The sequence below is a fragment of the Cnephaeus nilssonii genome, assembly GCF_951640355.1.
Source record: "Cnephaeus nilssonii genome assembly, chromosome: 20".
Classification (NCBI taxonomy): Eukaryota; Metazoa; Chordata; class Mammalia; order Chiroptera; family Vespertilionidae; genus Cnephaeus; species Cnephaeus nilssonii.
Genome location: NC_137091.1, coordinates 44,694,696 through 44,711,708, shown reverse-complemented (window position 1 = coordinate 44,711,708; position 17,013 = coordinate 44,694,696). Strand labels below are relative to the sequence as shown.

Below are 17,013 nucleotides of genomic sequence, written 5' to 3'. Positions count from 1 at the left end.
TCAGGTGTCAGTCACCCATGGGCAGCCACAGGGCCTTGGTCCGTGCTGCCCGAAGCTCTAGCTCCGGGCCTGCTCCTTCGGCCTCCTGATCCCAGGCCTGGGGGCAGCCCCTCTTCACCCACACGGGCTTCAGGTTTCCTGCTGAGGCCCATTCCACAAACTGGGAGCCCTGGCACGGAGACAGGGGGGGTCAGCGTTGCCTCCGGCTTGTTTGATAAGCAGCTGCTTCCTTGGCAACATGGATACTACTGAGGAGGGGCGTGCAGGCTTGACCTACGCACTGTTGCTATAAGCTCAGCTCCTGGCAAGCAAACCTTGCAGATGCCGGGGAAGTGGGGTTGACCTTTGTGGCTAGGCAACTTCCTCCCCGTCAGCAGCCCATGTTCAAACGGGGCCTGAGGTTTTTGTTGACAAGGTTTAAAGAGGGGGGACTATGGCTTCGAACTCTGTTGCTAGGGTATGGTCTTTAGAAATGGGCTGTCCAGTAAGATTAGGTCTTTGGGCCGGGCAAGATCTCAGGCCCTTGTTGCTAAGCACATCCTTTTCCTTAGCAACCAGGGCTCTGAAGGGGAAGTCCCTCAGAACCTGGTTGCCAAGGTGTTTCTCTCCCTTAGCAACAGAAGTTTTAAGGGGGCAGAGCCATGTTCCCAGATGTAAAACAAAGGGTACCTGGGCAGATCCGAAGTACCACAGGGCCTGGACGTCCTGGTGCAAGGCCAGGCAGCGGGTCAGGTGGTCCCGATCGCCGGTCACCACGTTCACCAGGCCGGCTGGCAACAAGGTGGCCATATCCTAGAGGATGGAGAGAGTGCCACCTGGGGTTGGGAGGAAGGCTCTGAGACCCCGAAGGCAGTGGGGGCAGGGAGTGAGCATCTGGGGGAATGGCATGGGGCTCCCAGAAGCAATGGGCCCGGGCACGACTGGTGAAGGCTTGTGGTCTGAAGAACATGGTCCCTGGATCTAGAGGAGTGAAGGCTTGGATTCCTGGACAGGGGTTACCATGGTTACCAAGGGGTGAGGGTGGGAACCGAACTCCTGTAGGCCTTGGCGTGCCTTTCATCTGTCTGGAGCCCCAGGGGCTGCTAGGAGCAGCAGCAGGCAGGCAACGGTACCTGGCAGACCTCCAAGGCGGGGATGGGACAGGTATCGCTGGGCACCAAAACCACGGTGTTGCCATGGGCCAAGGCAGGGGCCAGCAGGGACACAAAGGCAAGCAGGGGCCAGTTGTCCGGGCACACAATAGCCAGGACCCCCAGCGGCTCCCGAAGTCGGAGCACAGGGCCTCTCAGCTCAGCTACCTGCAGAGACAGGTGGGAGGTCAAAGGCGGGGCAGGGGTCCAGGACTATCTCCCGCGCCACCTCCATCACCTGCCCCTTTCTTTCCTTTTCACATCCCCATCTTTGCTTCTTCATAACAACTCCAATAATAATAGAACCAAGTGATGGCTCAGAGCCAGATGGCCTGGGCTCAAGTCCCAGCTCCACCACTCATCAGCTGTGTGACCTCAAGTCTGGGCCTTAGTTTCCCATCTTTCAAATGAGGATGATAATAGAACTACCTCAGGGATTTGATGTTAGAATGAAATGAGCTAATGTGTGTAGAGGGATCAGAACTTGGCCCATGGGTTTGTCTGTGTGTTTGTACATTAAAAAAAAACACCTTCATAATTGATATTCACTAACCTGCACACATTTTATTTTATTTTATTTTATTTTATTTTTTTTTAAATATATTTTATTGATTTTTTACAGAGAGGAAAGGAGAGGGACAGAGAGCTAGAAACATCGATGAGAGAGAAACATCGACCAGCTGCCTCTTGCACACCCCCTACCGGGGATGTGCCCGCAACCAATGTACATGCCCTTGACCGGAATCGAACCTGGGACCTTTCAGTCCGCAGGCCGACGCTCTATCCACTGAGCCAAACCGGTTTCGGCTGCACACATTTTAAAGGATATAATTTGATTTTGTTTTTAATCCACACCTGAAGATATGTTTTTATTGATTTTCAGAGAGAAGAAGGGAGAGAGAAAGAGAGAAATATCAATCAGTTACTTCCCATGAGTGCCCTGACGGGGATTGAACCCACAACCTTTTTGGTATAGGGGACAATGCTCAAATCAACTGAGTCACCTGGCCAGGGTTTTGATAAAGCTTCCACATAAACATACACCCATGAAACCATCACCACAATCACGATCATGGGCTTCGTCCTGGCTGGGTGGCTAAGTTGGTTGTCCCCTACACCAAAAGGTTGTGGGTTTAATCCCCGCTTCGGGGCACATACCTAGGTTGCTGGTTCAAATACCTAGGTTGCTGGTTCAATCCCCGGTCAGCGTGTGGGAGACAGCTGACTGATGTTTCTCTCTCTCTGTCTCTAAAATCAATAAACATATCCTCAGCCGAGACCGGTTTGGCTCAGTGGATAGAGCGTCAGCCTGCGGACTGAAAGGTCCCAGGTTCGATTCCGGTCAAGGGCATGTGCCTTGGTTGCGGGCACATCCCCAGTAGGGGGTGTGCAGGAGGCAGCTGATTGATGTTTCTCTCTCATCGATGTTTCTAATTCTCTATCCCTCTCTCTTCCTCTCTGTAAAAAATCAATGAAATATATTAAACAAACAAACAAAACATATCCTCAGGTGAAGATTAGAAAAAAAGATCATGAATGTCACCCCCCAAATTTCCTTGTTTCTTCCCTCCAATCCCTACTCTCTGTCCTCAGACAACCACTGACCTGCTTTCTCACTATAGATGAATTTGTATTTTCTAGAATTTTCTAGATATAGAATCACAGTCTACACTTTTTTTTATTTGTTTGTTAATCCTCACCCAAGGATATTTTTACCATTGATTTTTAGAGAGCATGGAAGGGAGGGGGGGGAGAGAAACATCGATGTAAGAGACACATTATTGGTTGCCTTTTACACACACCTTGACTGGACCGGGGGGTCAAACTTGCAACCCAAGTACATGCCCTTGACTGAGACTCGAACCCTCGACCTTTTGGTGTGTAGGCTGATGCTCTAACCACTTAGAAACACAGGCCAGCGCTCTATACTTTTTTTTTAAATATATACTTTTATTGATTTCAGAGAGAAAAGGAGAGAGAGATAGAAACATCAATGATGAGAGAGAATCATTGATCGCCTGACTCCTGCACGCCCCATACTGGGGATCAAGCCCACAACCTGGCATGTGCCCTGACCGGAATGGAACCTTGATCTCCTGGTTCATAGGTCAAAGCTCAACCACTGAGCCACATCGGCCAGGGCTCTTTTTCAATCTGACTTCTTCACTCAGCATAGTCAGTTGGAGGTTCATTCATGCTGTGGCATGTTCATTTCCTCTGACTGCCAAGTAGGAGTCCATATTGCCAAGTAGGATTGCCAAATATGAAAGGATGTATTATATTTTGTTTATCAACCTATTGAGAGATATCTGGGTTGTTTCAAGTTTTTGGCTACTACAAATAATGCTGCAATAAACATTTGTGTATAAGTCATGCTGTGGATATATGCTTTCAGTTTTTCTAAAAACCTAGAAATTAGCCCTCACTGGTTGCTCAGTGGTTAGAGCATCTTCCTGATAGGCCAAGGTTTTGGGTTCAATCTCCAGTCAGGGCACATACAACCAATGAATGCATCAATAAGTGCAACAACAAAGTGACAGTCTCTCTCTCTCTAAAAAAAACCCAAAAAACAAAAATTTGCCCAGGCCTGTGTGTCTCAGTTGGTTGGGTGTCACCCCATCCATACACTGAAAGGTTGCTGGTTCGAGTCCTGGTCAGGGCATATGCCTGGGTTGCCGGCTCCATCCCTGGTAGGGGGGCGTGCAGGAGGCAGCCAATCGATGTTTCGAACTCACATCAATGTTTCACTTCTCCCTCTCCCTCTAAAATATTTTTTAAAAACCTCGAAATCAAATTTATGGAGGTAAATACCTAGGAATCATGGCTGGATTATATGTAAGAGAAAGAGATGGAGAAACACGGATTGGCTGCCTCCCAGGCGTGGCCCAGCCGGGGACTGAACCTGCACCCTGACTGGAAATCAAACTGCCACCCTCTGGTTTACGGGAGGACTCGCCAACCAACCGAGCCACACTGGCCAGGGCTAAAATTTTAGCCAGTTTCATAGGCATGTAGTTATACCTCACTGTGGCTCCGATTTGCATTTTTAAATTGATTTGAGAGAGAGAGAAAGGGAGAGAGAGAGAGAGAGAGAAACATCAATTCGTTGTTCTACTTACTTATGCATTCACTGTTGCTTCTTATATGTGCCCTGATGGAGATCGAACCCGAAACCTTGGCGCATTGGGATGATGCTCTAACTACCCAAGCTACTGGCCAGGGCTTCAGTCAGCATTGCACTAGTGATTGGTCTGTAGTGGTGCCGGATATCTTTCCATGTGCTCGTTTGCCATTCATGTCTCTTTGAAGTAACTGGTAACATCCTCAGCTTTTATAATTAGTTTTATTGTTTTTTGTTTGTTTTAAGGAATTTGTTTTGTCGGGGTCAGGGTGCATGTGGGAGGCGACTGATGTTTCTCTCTCACATTGATGTTTCTCTCTCTCTCCCTCTTCTTTCCTCTCTCTAAAAATTATGTTTTTATTGATTTTTCACAGCGAGGAAAGGAGAGGGATAGAGAGATCGAAATATCAATGAGAGAGAAGCATCATTGATCAGCTGCCTCCTGCATGCCACCTATTGGGGACTGAGCCTGCAACCTGGGCATGTGCCCTGACTGGGAATCGAACCAGTCACCTCTTGGTTCATGGGTCGATGCTCAACCACTGAGCTACACCGGCTGGGCGCAATAAAAGCATGTTTTTTTAAATGGCTAAATCTTTTTAAAATATATATATATTTTTTACTTCAGAGAGGAAGAGAGATGGAGAGAGAGGGAGAAACATCAATGATGAGAGAGAATCATCGATCCGCTGCCTCCTGCACATTCCCACTGGAGATTGAGCCCACAACCTGGGCATGTGCCCTGACTAGGAATCAAACTGTGACCTCCTGGTTCATAGATCCAGGTCCAACCACTGAGCCATGCTGGCCAGGTAAAATGGCTAAGTTTTTAAATAAAAGTTGATATCTAAAGTGTTGGCGAGGATGTAGAGAAACTGAAACACATACTGCTGGTGGGACAGCGAAATGGTAAACTTTGAAAACCTGTTTGGCAGTTTCTTGTGAAATTAAGTATGCACTTATCACACCATCTAGCAATCTGATTTCTAGGTATTTACCCAAGAGCCATAAAAACATGTTGACACAAAGGCATTTATGCAAATGATTTACTCAACAGCTAAAGGGCTAGAGATGCCCGGCTTTCTAGCCACTGGTAAATGCAGGAACAAATATGGTATGCATGTAAGACACCATTTCTCAGCAATGAAAAGGAATGTATTGATAGATGCAGTAAGGATGCATCTTAAAAGCCATGAAAGAAATCAGACATAAAACACTACACCAAGCATGTCAAACTCGCGGCCTGCAACGAATATTTTTGTGGCCCAGCCAATGTAACGGTACGTAAGAAACGTTTTCATAAAAATTTCATAACTTAATTTTTACAATATCCTGTTACACGTAATTATTAATAATGAACCACAACGTTCGCTAATGACTAATACAATCGTGTTGCATTCATTTCCCTTACGCGCCTTACACGCAGGTGCCCCATTTCTCTCCACTAACACCAGCAGCAAATATTTTAGCAGCCGATTGCCACGTCATTAGTCTTGGACTGACTTGTTTGGTGTGCGCAACAGGAAATATTTCGCTTTCAGAGAACAAGAGAAATAGGTTTGTTTGCATGACGCTTATTAATTTGTGCAGTTCTTCAAGGTCTGGTAAGTTAATATTCAAGAAAAAATATTAATTTTTATTAAAATGTTCTATTATTTTATGTTAACTCATTTATTTCAGCCCTTTGTATTCAGCATGTCTATCGAAATAAACCTACGTTCCTATGAAAAGTGGAGCTTTTTTTTTTTGTGGCCCACATACACTTACACCTTATTTGGCCCGTGTTAGCCTTTGAGTTTGACATGCTTGTGCTACACAGTAGGATTGTTTTGTGCTCTTCTGGAAGAAAACTTAAAGGACAGAGAGTTTAGTGGTTGCCAAGCACTTGGAGTGGGGGGAAGGGGAAGAGGAGGGAGAAGCCCTTTGGGGTGATGAAAATCTGTCCTGATCGTGAGGACGCAACTGTATATATTTGTCAAACTTCACCCAGATGCAGGCCTGAGAAGGTCCAGATTGCTATATGCATTCTATACCTCAACTAAAGCCAAACTTTAAAAACCGTCAGACTGCAGAGCACAGACGGTCCTGAGAGCATTATGCTGATTGAAATAAGCCAGTCAGAGAAAGACAAATACCATATGACTTCACTCTAATGGAATCTAATGAACAAGCAAACTAGAGACAGACTCATGGCTAGAGCGCAGGCTGACAGCTGTCTGGGTGGGGGAGCTGGGGGAGAGGAAGGAGGGATTGAGAGAAAAAAAAAAGAAAGAAAGAACTCATGGACACGGAAAACAGTGTGGTGAATGCTGGGGGAGGGGCCGTGTACAGATGATGTGTAGTGGAACTGGGCATCTGAACCATTTTGTTAACCAATGCCACCCCAGTAAATTCAATAAAAGTTCAAAAATAAAAATAAAAACTACCAAATAAAAAAGGAAATCATGGTTACAACTCACTAAATTGATTTTATGGGTTACTAACAATTTGAAACACTAATCTGAGGTAGGCCCTATGTCCATTATACAGATGAGAAAATTGAGGTGCACAGGCCAAGTGACTTGCTGGTGATCACAACTTGGGCCCCAGGTGTGGCTCACTCCAGAGCCTTTGGTTCTGACCCCACTCCACAGCGCCCGCTCTGTCTGCCCTCCCACAGCGCCCGCTCACCTGCAGGCTGTGGCTCTGGGCCTGGGCGCGGGCCCCCCACGCCCGAAGCCGCCTCACGCTCAGCTCCACCTCCGCCTTGGCGGCCTTGAGCTCCACTCCGTGCCTCTCCAGCCTCAAGGCCAGGGCGGGCTCCCGGCGCTCCAGGGCGGCTGCCAGTGCCCACAGCAGGGCTGCCCGGGCCCCCGGGGACTGGCCCACCCACCTGTGGGCGGACAGTGAACATCGGGGCTGGTATCCCGGCCCTGGCTCTTCCCAGGTGCCCCTCCTCTGTCCACAGCCCTTACCCTGGGGGTCCGGGCCCCATAGCTCAGCCGCCCCAGGAAGAGAGGGGCCAACCACACCCCTATTCCGTCAGCCGTGGGAGCTGCCTCCACAGGCCACCAGCCCTCGAGGTCCAGACCCCACAGCCCCTCAGCCCTTGGGGGTCCCTACTGCCCTGAGGCCTCACAAGGCCTGGGTGCTCCCGTGACCCCACTTACCCAGGGGCAGCCTGGTGAGCAGCCTCAACAGCGACTCGGATATCCTTGGCTCCGCCCTCGGCCACGTAGCCATGGACATTGCCCTGCGAGTCCCGGATGGGCCTGGAGCTGCGAGCCCCAGGCGCCTGGAAACGGCCCCCCACGAAGAGCCCATAGGGGGGTGCCGGGCTGCAGGAGGGTGAGGTGTGAGGGTGGGTCTTGGGGGCCAAGGTGTGCTCAGAGCCCATGCGCCAGCCCCCTGGATGGACCACTCCAGCTCCCATGAGCTTCTGGGTAACCCCCAATTCTTGGCCCCACAAGACTCTGGGAGACCCCAGACCTTCGTTTAGCAGGACTGAGGCTCTCCTCAGGCCTGGACGGTGGGTGTGAAGCCATAAGACCTAGAATGCAGATCTCAGTGGGACATGGGACCCCTCCAGGGCTCTACCTAACCCCCTTCAGTCCAAGGGGTGCCCGCCCCTCCTCACCCACAGGATTCTGGGAATTGTGGGCCCTGGAACAGCTCACCTGGGACCTGTTTCAGGCCCAGCCGGGAGGGTTGAGGGGACAGCAAGGCCAAAGGTGTCATAGTTCAGATTCTCAGAAAGGTAGGGCAGCCGGGCAGGGGTCCCTGCGGGTCGCAGGTACTCATACAGACCCTGTGAGAGGGAACGTGTTAGGAGGGTGCAGGGCGGGCACAAGGCTGAGAGAGGGTGCCGATGGTGGCGGCGGGAGGGGACACTCACATCTAGGCCCCCGTGCCAGGAAGACCCACTCTCCTTGCAGCCGCCCGTGGGCACCGCAGGGTCTCTGAGGCCGTGGGCGTTGATCCAGACTGTGCCCACCCGGAGCCTGTGGGGAGACGGGGCATCAGAGAGAAAAGCAGGGAGTTGGGGGGTGTAGAGTCAGAGTCGGAGGCATGAAGACTGAAGCGCAGGCCCTCCCCACGGGCCGCTGCCTGTGCCCCGTGGGCGCCACTGACCCGTAGCCCAGCTCCAGGGCCTGCCCCAGCCTCTCACTCCACACACTGGCACTGCCTCCTCGGGGCGTCCCGTTGGCCACGGCCAGAGCCTCCTTGGCTGTGCGGAACGGGGAGGCCACGACCAGAGGCCATGGTACCTGGAAGGTGACAGTGAGTTCAAGCAGCCTGCCGACCCCGCCCTCCTAGACCCGCCCCCACTAGGGGACCAGCGTCCAGCAGTCAGCTGCCCCAGACCCAGGCCAAGGGGTCGCCCAGGGCCTCTGCTGTGGCCCACGTCTGGGTGCAGGTGGGTGGATGGAGTAGGATCTCTTGGACACGAAGGGGCTCACCTCTGCCTGGGCACACGGGGAGGATGGGGGCAGGTCAGAGACCAAGGTTGGGGGGAAGAACGGGCTGTCTAGGGGCACATCGCCAGCCTGGAACACCTGGGAGAAAGAAACAGGTCTACCAGAAGTCCATTCCCAGGTGCCTCCTCCCCAGGAACCCAGAAGCCCAGGCCCCCAGCACCTCCTCCCTCAGACCCAGGTGCCTCCTCCCCCGGCACCCTGCAGCCTGCACCCCTGGCTCACCTGTGCACCCTGGCTCTGGGCCTCTCGCACATACCGCTGGGCCAGGTCACGTGCAGCCGCCCCTCGGGCCCCCATGTCCACGGCCCCGTCTAGCCCTCGGCCTCCCCGGAGCCGCGCCATCCGCACCTGGAGCCGCCTCATCGCCTCATCCCACACAGACTCCTGGATGAGGAGCCTGAGGCCCCCCTGTTAGGAAAAGGGATGTCAGGGGCCATGTGTGGGGACAGGCTCCCACAGAGGGCTGAGACTCGGGGACACGCACGCAGAGATCAAAGGAGGGTCTGGGGAAGTGGCCAAGGACCCTGGAGACTCTCCGAGGCCCCGGACCCCAGGCAGAAGGTGGAGTTCCAGAAAGCTGGTCATTCAGAGTAAAGACAGAGGTTGGGAAACCAGGGACAGGAACACCCAGAACAGTGAGGGGTCCTAGGGAGCAAGAGACAGAGACAGGCCGGGCCCCGAAAGACCAGGGGAGCCGGGCAGGGAGATCCGGAAATCGGAGGTGAAGAGTCCCGCACACCATGGTGTAAAGACAGCTCTGGGACTGAAAACTGAACAGAGATGCGGAGCCCCAAGGTCTGGGGACAGACACGCACAGCCCTCAGGACCTCAGGGGACACCAGCGCGAGGGTCTCACCGGGCTGCGGTCCGACCAGGCTGCATCCACGACGCCCTCCACGGCTGAGTCCACATCGGCCGCCTCCGTCAGCAGCAGCAGCGATTCGGTCCCCAGTGCCAGGCCCAGCTCGGGACCCATGCCCGCCAGGGTCCGCCGAAGGACGCGTCCTTCCTGAGGGAACCCCACACCCCATGGGGTTCAGAGGGGAGAAAACGTTCTGGACCCCAGCCCTGCCCTGTCGCCCTCCTAGCCCTGAAGATACCTCGATGGCTCCACAGAAGGCCACCTTCTGGACCCCGGGCTGGGAGGCCAGGACAGGCGCCAGGGAGGCAGGGCCCATGAGCACGTTGAGGATTCCTGGGAATTGGCCCAGTTCCCCGGCCAGCTGGGCCAGGAGGAGGGGCGTTGGGGAGGCCGGGGGCACGAGGACCACCACAGTGCAGCCTGGGGAAGGCGGGCAACTCAAGGACTCGAGAGTCCAGGTCCCAGCCCCTCCTTCCTCAGACCCAGGGGTCCAGGCCCCCAGCCCCTCCTCCCTCAGACCCAGGAGTCCAGGCCCCCAGCCCCTCCTCCCTCAGACCCAGGAGTCCAGGCCCCCAGCCCCTCCTCCCTCAGACCCAGGGGTCCAGGCCCCCAGCCCCTCCTCCCTCAGACCCAGGGGTCCAGGCCCCCAGCCCCTCCTCCCTCAGACCCAGGAGTCCAGGCCCCCAGCCCCTCCTCCCTCAGACCCAGGAGTCCAGGCCCCCAGCCCCTCCTCCCTCAGACCCAGGGGTCCAGGCCCCCAGCCCATCATTTACCCACAGTCAGGGCAGGGCAAATCCTCCACATCATCTCAAGGAAGGAAAATGTGGGTGGCAAGATGAGACCAATTACTCCTGCAGGAACAAATGAAGTGACTGGGACAGACACTGGTGGGCCCTGATGGAAGAGGGGGCCGGGGGCCGGGACTCATGCTCCTCACCCATGGGCTCCCAGCCTGCCAGCGCCTCCTCCTGGATGTGTGCCTGAACTGCATGGTACTGGAGCAGCTGCTGGGCCAGCGGGACATCCCTGTCCCGAACCTCTCGCACAGCCCGCCCAGTAACCAGGGATTCCAGGGTCCACAGCAGCCGCTGGTGCTTCTGGATCATCTTGGCCAGCCTGTGGAGAAAGCGAGGGGGCCGGTCATTTCCCAGTACCTCTGAGCCTGAAAGGATCTTGAAACACACCCCATTTACCTGGACTACAATATTTCCCATGAACCCCTGGGACATCCCCATTTACCAGGGGTAGAGAACACTAGAGATTTATGGGAAATGTAGTCCAGGAAAACAAATCCTGAGGCTTCTGTGCAAAGATTTTGGCCACCTGTAACCCTGGAGCTGCTGGGGCTTACCTCTAACCTCAAACATTTTGGGAAATGGAATCTTTGTCTCTAGCTGCCCCAGGAGGGTGCTGGGAAATGGACTTTGGGGCTCCACCAGTCCCAATGAGCTGCTGAGAAATGGAGTCCCGATGAGCTCCAAGGATATTCTTTCGGGGGAAATAGAGGTTTTGTTATTACTAGTCCCAATAGATGGGACTAAAGGCCAAAAGGCATGCTGGGAACACGAACCTTGGCGGCCAAAGAATCCAGTGGGATGTTGGGAACTAGAGTCTTTGTTCTCAGTCCTTCCCCACCTCCCTGGGTCCACACCTCAACTGCATCACCTGGTCAGGTGTTTGGCCCGAGAGGCTCCGGGGAGGCCGCTCCAGTTCTCCAACGCGGCCCCGGCTGCCTCTGCGGCGGCCGCCACATCCTCAGCCTGTGCCTGGAGGCAGCTGGCCAAGTTCTCTCCTGGGGAGACAGAGTGGGGGGGAACCCAGATGGAAGAGGGGGGAAACTGTGTCAGAACCACGGAGGGCTAAGACTTCTGGGGCCTGGGAGCGGGCAGTAAAGTCCTGCTGAGGGTCTCAGGTTTGTCATCTGACCAATGGGGATAAATCCATTGGTCCTTGCTCCGATGGCCTCCGCAGGCAAGGAAGGGATTTTATTTATTTATTTTTTTTAGCAATAATCACGCCTCAGATAAACCTCATTGGCTATGATACTGCCACTGTGCAAAGCTAAGGAAGCGATTTTAGTAGATGGTGACTTTGAAAAGTGTCCACAGGGACTTGGGCCCATATTAGAATAATCAGTATCAGGAGGAGCCAAAACTCTCAGCCTCCTTCCCCATCAGCTGCTCCCTGCCCTCAGGGCCCTGAGCAAAGACTGGGTATGGCTAGGGGCCCGGGTACCTCTCCCTCCCCTAATGACTAGGGGACGCCTACCTGTGATGGGATCCTGGCAAGGCACGGATTTCCTGTTTTCTGGCTTTAACCACTTTCCAGTTACATAGTGACCCAAGCACCGATCCTGGGTGTCCAGCCAGGCCTGGGGAAGGGGGAGAGTTTGGAAAGGGGTCTGGGAGGCAGCTGAAGGAGCTCGATCCCTACCCAGTGTCCTCTGGGAGGGGGACACCTGCCCCCCTTCGCCCCCCCCCCCCCCCAGCTAATTCTTTTCCTGTGTAGTAGGAAATAGACATAAACATAACAGACACATAACACACTCAACATTTTAACCATTTTCAAGTGTACAATTCAGGGGCATCTAGTAAATTCACAATATCGTGCAACTATTACCACTTTCTAATTCCAGAACATTTCATCGCCCCCAAAAGACAGCTCCACAGTCATTAAGCAGTCGCTCTCCCTTCCCCGGTGCCCAACCCCTGGTAACTACTAATCTGCCTTCTGTCTCAATGCTATTCTGGGCAGTTCACGTACATGGAATCCTACACTAAATGGCTTTTTGTGGCTGGCTTCTTTCACTTGGCATGGTTTTTTCTTTTCTTCTTTTTTTTAAAAATATAATTCTTTATTGATTTCAGAGAGGAAGGGAGAGGGATAGAGAGATAGAAACATCAATGATGACAGATAATCATTGATTGGCTGCCTCCTGCACGCCCCACACTGGGGATCGAGCCCACAACCCCGGGCACGTGCCCTTGGCCGGAATCAAACCCGGGACCCTTCAGTCCACAGGCCAACACTCTATCCACTGAGCCAAACCAGCTAGGGCTCTTTTCTTTTTTTAATGTTATGATTGGCATGGCGTTTTCAAGGCCCATCCATGCCATATCCTGTATCAGCACCTCATTTCTTTTTACGGCCGTGTGGTCCTCATTATCTGGATGGACATTCTGTTTAGCTAGTCACCAGTGGATGGGCACGTGGGTCATTTCCGCTCTCTGGCTATTGTGAGTTGTGCTGGTAGAGACGTGCGTGTGCACGTTTTTGTTTGTGCACCTGTGACCCTTGCCAGGGCCCTGGAAGCGATGCCCGTGGGACTGTGTGGCTTCCTAGCCAGGTGGTTCCTGTGTTCCCTCCATCTCAGCTGTCAGCACTTGGGGAGTGAGGGTGGGATCCCCCACCCCGAAGATAGACCGGATGCTGCTCTGCCAGGCGTGGTTTATTTGGCCGTGGCATGTCTGAGCCCAAGGCATAGCATATGGGCTTTGCAGAGGGGCGGCCCAGTGTGGGGTCCCTGGAGCGAGGGGCCACGGCCAGGGTTTGAATCCTGGCTCTGGTACTTACTCATGGTGCAGCCATGGCCTCCGCTAAGCGAGCCATCTGGAAGGTGGCGGTAATGACAGCCCCCCACTTCACAAAGCTGTGTGAGGATGAATCATCCTTGTCAGATATTCAAAGCAGCACCACTTATAACTTCCTATTAATTTTATTGCAGCTCCACGTTTCTCTCCGTCCCTGGTCCCGTCTTCCCCAAATCCTTGCTAAATCCATGACACGCTTCCTCCTTTTGCCTTCTACACTCTTCTCTTAGCACCCCCAAAGCCTCGGCCTCCTGACTTTTCTCTTCCCCGGCCAACTGGCCCTTCTCCTCACTTTTCTTTGAAGTCAAATGGTCAACAGGAAGTTCCTAATTCAAATCCCTCCAGAGGCTGGGGGGTGGGGGTGGGAAAGAGACACTTTTGACACAGTTGAGGGTATCTGAACACGAGCTGGGCATCAGATGATATTAAAGAATGACTGTTAATGTTGAGTGTGCCAATGAATGGCAGGGTGGTTATGTTACAGGAGTCCTTAAGTGTTAGAAACGAGGAATCAACTATTTATGGGAAAATAATATGACATGTGGGATTTAATTTTTTGTTGTTAATCCTCACGGGAGGTTATTTTTTCCATTGCTTCTTAGAGAGAGTGGAAGGGGCGGGGGTGGGGGGAGAAACAGGGGGGAGAGAGAGAGAAAGAGGAGAGAGACATCCATGCGAGAGAGACACATTGACTGTTGCCTCCTGCGTGGGCTCAGGCGGAGGACGGGGACTGAACCTGAAACCCAGGTACATGCCCTTGACCGGGAATTGAACCCGAGACCCTGCGGGTGTGTGGGCTGACTCTCTAACCATTGAACCACGCCGGCTAGGCCATGGGATTGAAATCACTCCAGAAAAAGAGACCACCAAGGAAGACAATTGGACCAAATGCTCATCATTGCTGAAGCTCACTGAGGGGTACATGAGAGTTCACAATATTAAGTACTCTGGAATTTTGCAAAATTTCCCCCCAAAGAAAAAACAAAATCCTAAAAGAATGTCCATAGGGTCCTGGCAGGCCTAGTTAGTGTGAGAAGAGGGCCTGGGGGAGACTGGGAACTCACCACTGGTCTAACAAGACAAACTGTCGCTAATGGATCCAGATGGTTTTTGTCAGGGACCGTGAGCCAAAGGTTGCCAAACTGGGGGATTTTATTTTCAAGAGAAGCTGGAATCCCGGATGTTTACATGGGATTAGTTGTCAATTAATTCCCATTTTTACAAATAAAGTTAGGCCAAAGAAAACATGTTTATCGACTGAGTCTGGCCAACAGACCATACGGTTGAGACCTTGGCTTGGGGGAAGGTGGGGGCATCACAGGCGCTGGAATCTGAGGGCTCAGGTTCAAATCTCAGCTTCCCCTTTTTTCTTGTATTTAATTTAAATTCTTAATTTTTGAGAGTTCAGCTTCCCCTTTGAAGCCGTGTTGACTGTGGGCAAACGACTTACTTCCCAAGCCTCTGTGTGCTATCACTAACATAATGACAGTAACCCCTCCCACGGTGGTCCTGGGAGAGCTAATGCAATTATGCTGAGCACCGAGGCGACTTAGTGAAAGCACCCAATGACCAGAAGCTTTTAGCACATTGCCATTTCACCACATTCCACTTCTAACCTCCGCGTGGGGATTCTCTGTACACTGTCCCAGGTCCTTTTATCTGAGCCTACACTATATACCTAGGTCATCTGGTCACTCCCAGGTTCCGTTATCTTTTTTTTAATATACATTTGTGTGTTTTAAAAAATATATATATTTTTATTGATTTCAGAGAGGAAGGAAGAGGAAGAGAGAGAGAATCATCCATGATGAGAGAGAATCATGGATTGGCTGCCTCCTGCAAGTCCCCCACTAGGGATGAGCCCACAACCGGGGCATGTGCCCTTGACCGGAATCGAACCTGGGACCTTTCAGTTCGCAGGCCCACGCTCTATCCACTGAGCCAAACCGGATAGGGCTCAGTTATCTTTTTTTTTTTTTTTTTTAATATATTTTATTGATTTTTTACAGAGAGGAAGGGAGAGGGATAGAGAGTTAGAAACATCGATCAGCTGCCTCTTGCACACCCCCTACTGGGGATGTGCCCTTGACAGGAATCGAACCTGGGACCCTTCAGTCCGCAGGCCGACGCTCTATCCACTGAGCCAAACCGGATAGGGCTCAGTTATCTTTTGACATTGATGCTTCCCAGGTCCCTGTCTCCAGACCTGAGGCTCAAAGTGGTATTTTAAAAATATATACATATTTTCATTGATTTCAGAGAGGAGGGAGAGATAGAAACATCAATGATGAGAGAGAATCACTGATCGGCTGCCTCCTGCACGCCCCCTACTGGGTATCCAGCCTGCAACTCGTGCATGTGCCCTGACTGGGAAACACTCAATCGTCACACCGGCTCAAACTGGCATTTGACTCCTGCACACGTTCAACAACACGTGATAACTCAGCTCAGCATCTTTCCTCAGAAGCTTGCCCTTCAGGGTTCCCCATGGGGTGGGGGACAGTCCACCCAGGCACAGGGCCAGACCCCAGGTGTTGTCCTTGCCTCTCAATTCCCCGAAGCCTGTTCCTCCGGCATCGCTGCCTCATCCCCTCCTCTCCCCCTCCACAGGCTCTGCTCGCACCCTGCACGTGGGCTACTCTTCCAGCCCAAGCTTCCCACGCGTGGGTGCCAGAGGACCCCTCAGGATGACCTGGCTCCATGGCGGAATTCTGAGGGGCCTGGGCAATGACGGAAAATTCGAGGCACCTGACTTATCTGCAGGGACCTCCAAAGCGTTGTGGGAGACTCCGAGGGGAACTTCGGAACACCGAGGGTCATGGAGCAGCACCAGGATGTTAAAGAGGCCCTGCGGACTCAGGGTGGGCCCGTGCGACATTCTGAGCGGCGGTGAGGGATCACGGGGGGCCCATGAGGGCACGCTGAGGGGCTGTGGGTAATTAGGGGTTCTGATGTATCCTGGGGTTCCGAGAGTTCCCGAGATCACAGCAGCCACACAAGTACAGAGGAGCCTGAGGAATCACGGGGACTCCACGGAGGGTCCGAGTGATTAAGGGAGCCCCAAGAGAACTCGGGGGGTGCCCTGGAGGACCATGGGAGGCACAGGATCTTCTGAGGAATCCTGGGAAGTGTACGGGGGTTCAGAGGTTCCTTGCAAGATCATGGGAGCCCCACAGGAGGTTCTGATGTGGCTCCAAGAACCACTGGCACCCCTCCGGGCGGGGCGGGTCTGAGGGACCAGGGAAACACCGCCGCGAGCTCGGGCCGTGGGGCACGAGAACCCGCAAAAGCTCCAGGGAAGCTCTTTCACGGGCGGCGGGAATCGCGGAAGCAAAGGGCGGAGTCGCGGAGCTGCCGCGGTGGATCACGGGAGTCAGCGCGCCGAACCCGCGCGGGGGGGGGGAGGGAGAGGGGGGGAGGGGGAAGGGGAGGGACAGCGCCGGCCCGCAAGCCCTCACCAGCGCGCATGCGTGGCTCTCCGGCGCGGGTCCGTACTCCAGCGTGGCGAATATCTCTCGGGCGCGGGACTCTGCGCGCGTGGCAGCCATCACCCGTCCAGACCGCTTTCCACCGACGGCCGGGCGCTCTACCCAAGGGAACCTCGAGGTCCGAAGGGCGGGACCGCCCCCTCCAGCGCAAAGGGCGGGCCGCAGGAGATAGAGCGTGACCCAACCTTAGGACCCGGTGACCCCGCCCACGTAGTTTGGAGCATGCGCAGTCCTCAAAGTGGGGGGGGGGCGGAAAAGGAGAAATTGTGTGTGCCCTGCAAACAGGAGAGTTCCAGATTTAGAAGGGGGGCCGTACTGGTGTGTCTTTCCACCACCCTGTTCACAAAAGGGCAGCTTTCGGTCCG

The 17,013-nt window shown here is 53.4% G+C and overlaps 1 protein-coding gene across 1 annotated transcript; it reads right to left on the bottom strand.

The window, feature by feature from the left end:
- Window positions 1–4: 4 nt before the first annotated feature.
- ALDH16A1 (aldehyde dehydrogenase 16 family member A1) lies at window positions 5–16,751 on the bottom strand. The gene is made up of 17 exons (XM_079759487.1): window positions 16,619–16,751; window positions 11,839–11,941; window positions 11,236–11,362; window positions 10,508–10,686; window positions 10,344–10,421; window positions 9,809–9,990; window positions 9,565–9,717; window positions 8,931–9,116; window positions 8,691–8,786; window positions 8,362–8,498; window positions 8,126–8,231; window positions 7,908–8,038; window positions 7,401–7,568; window positions 6,922–7,123; window positions 1,113–1,298; window positions 670–792; window positions 5–169 (listed from the first exon to the last, which is right to left on the bottom strand). Exons 1-17 carry the CDS (start codon window positions 16,706–16,708, stop codon window positions 8–10), a joined length of 2,409 nt encoding a protein of 802 aa, XP_079615613.1. The 5' UTR covers window positions 16,709–16,751; the 3' UTR covers window positions 5–7.
- Between the last annotated feature and the right edge of the window lie 262 nt (window positions 16,752–17,013).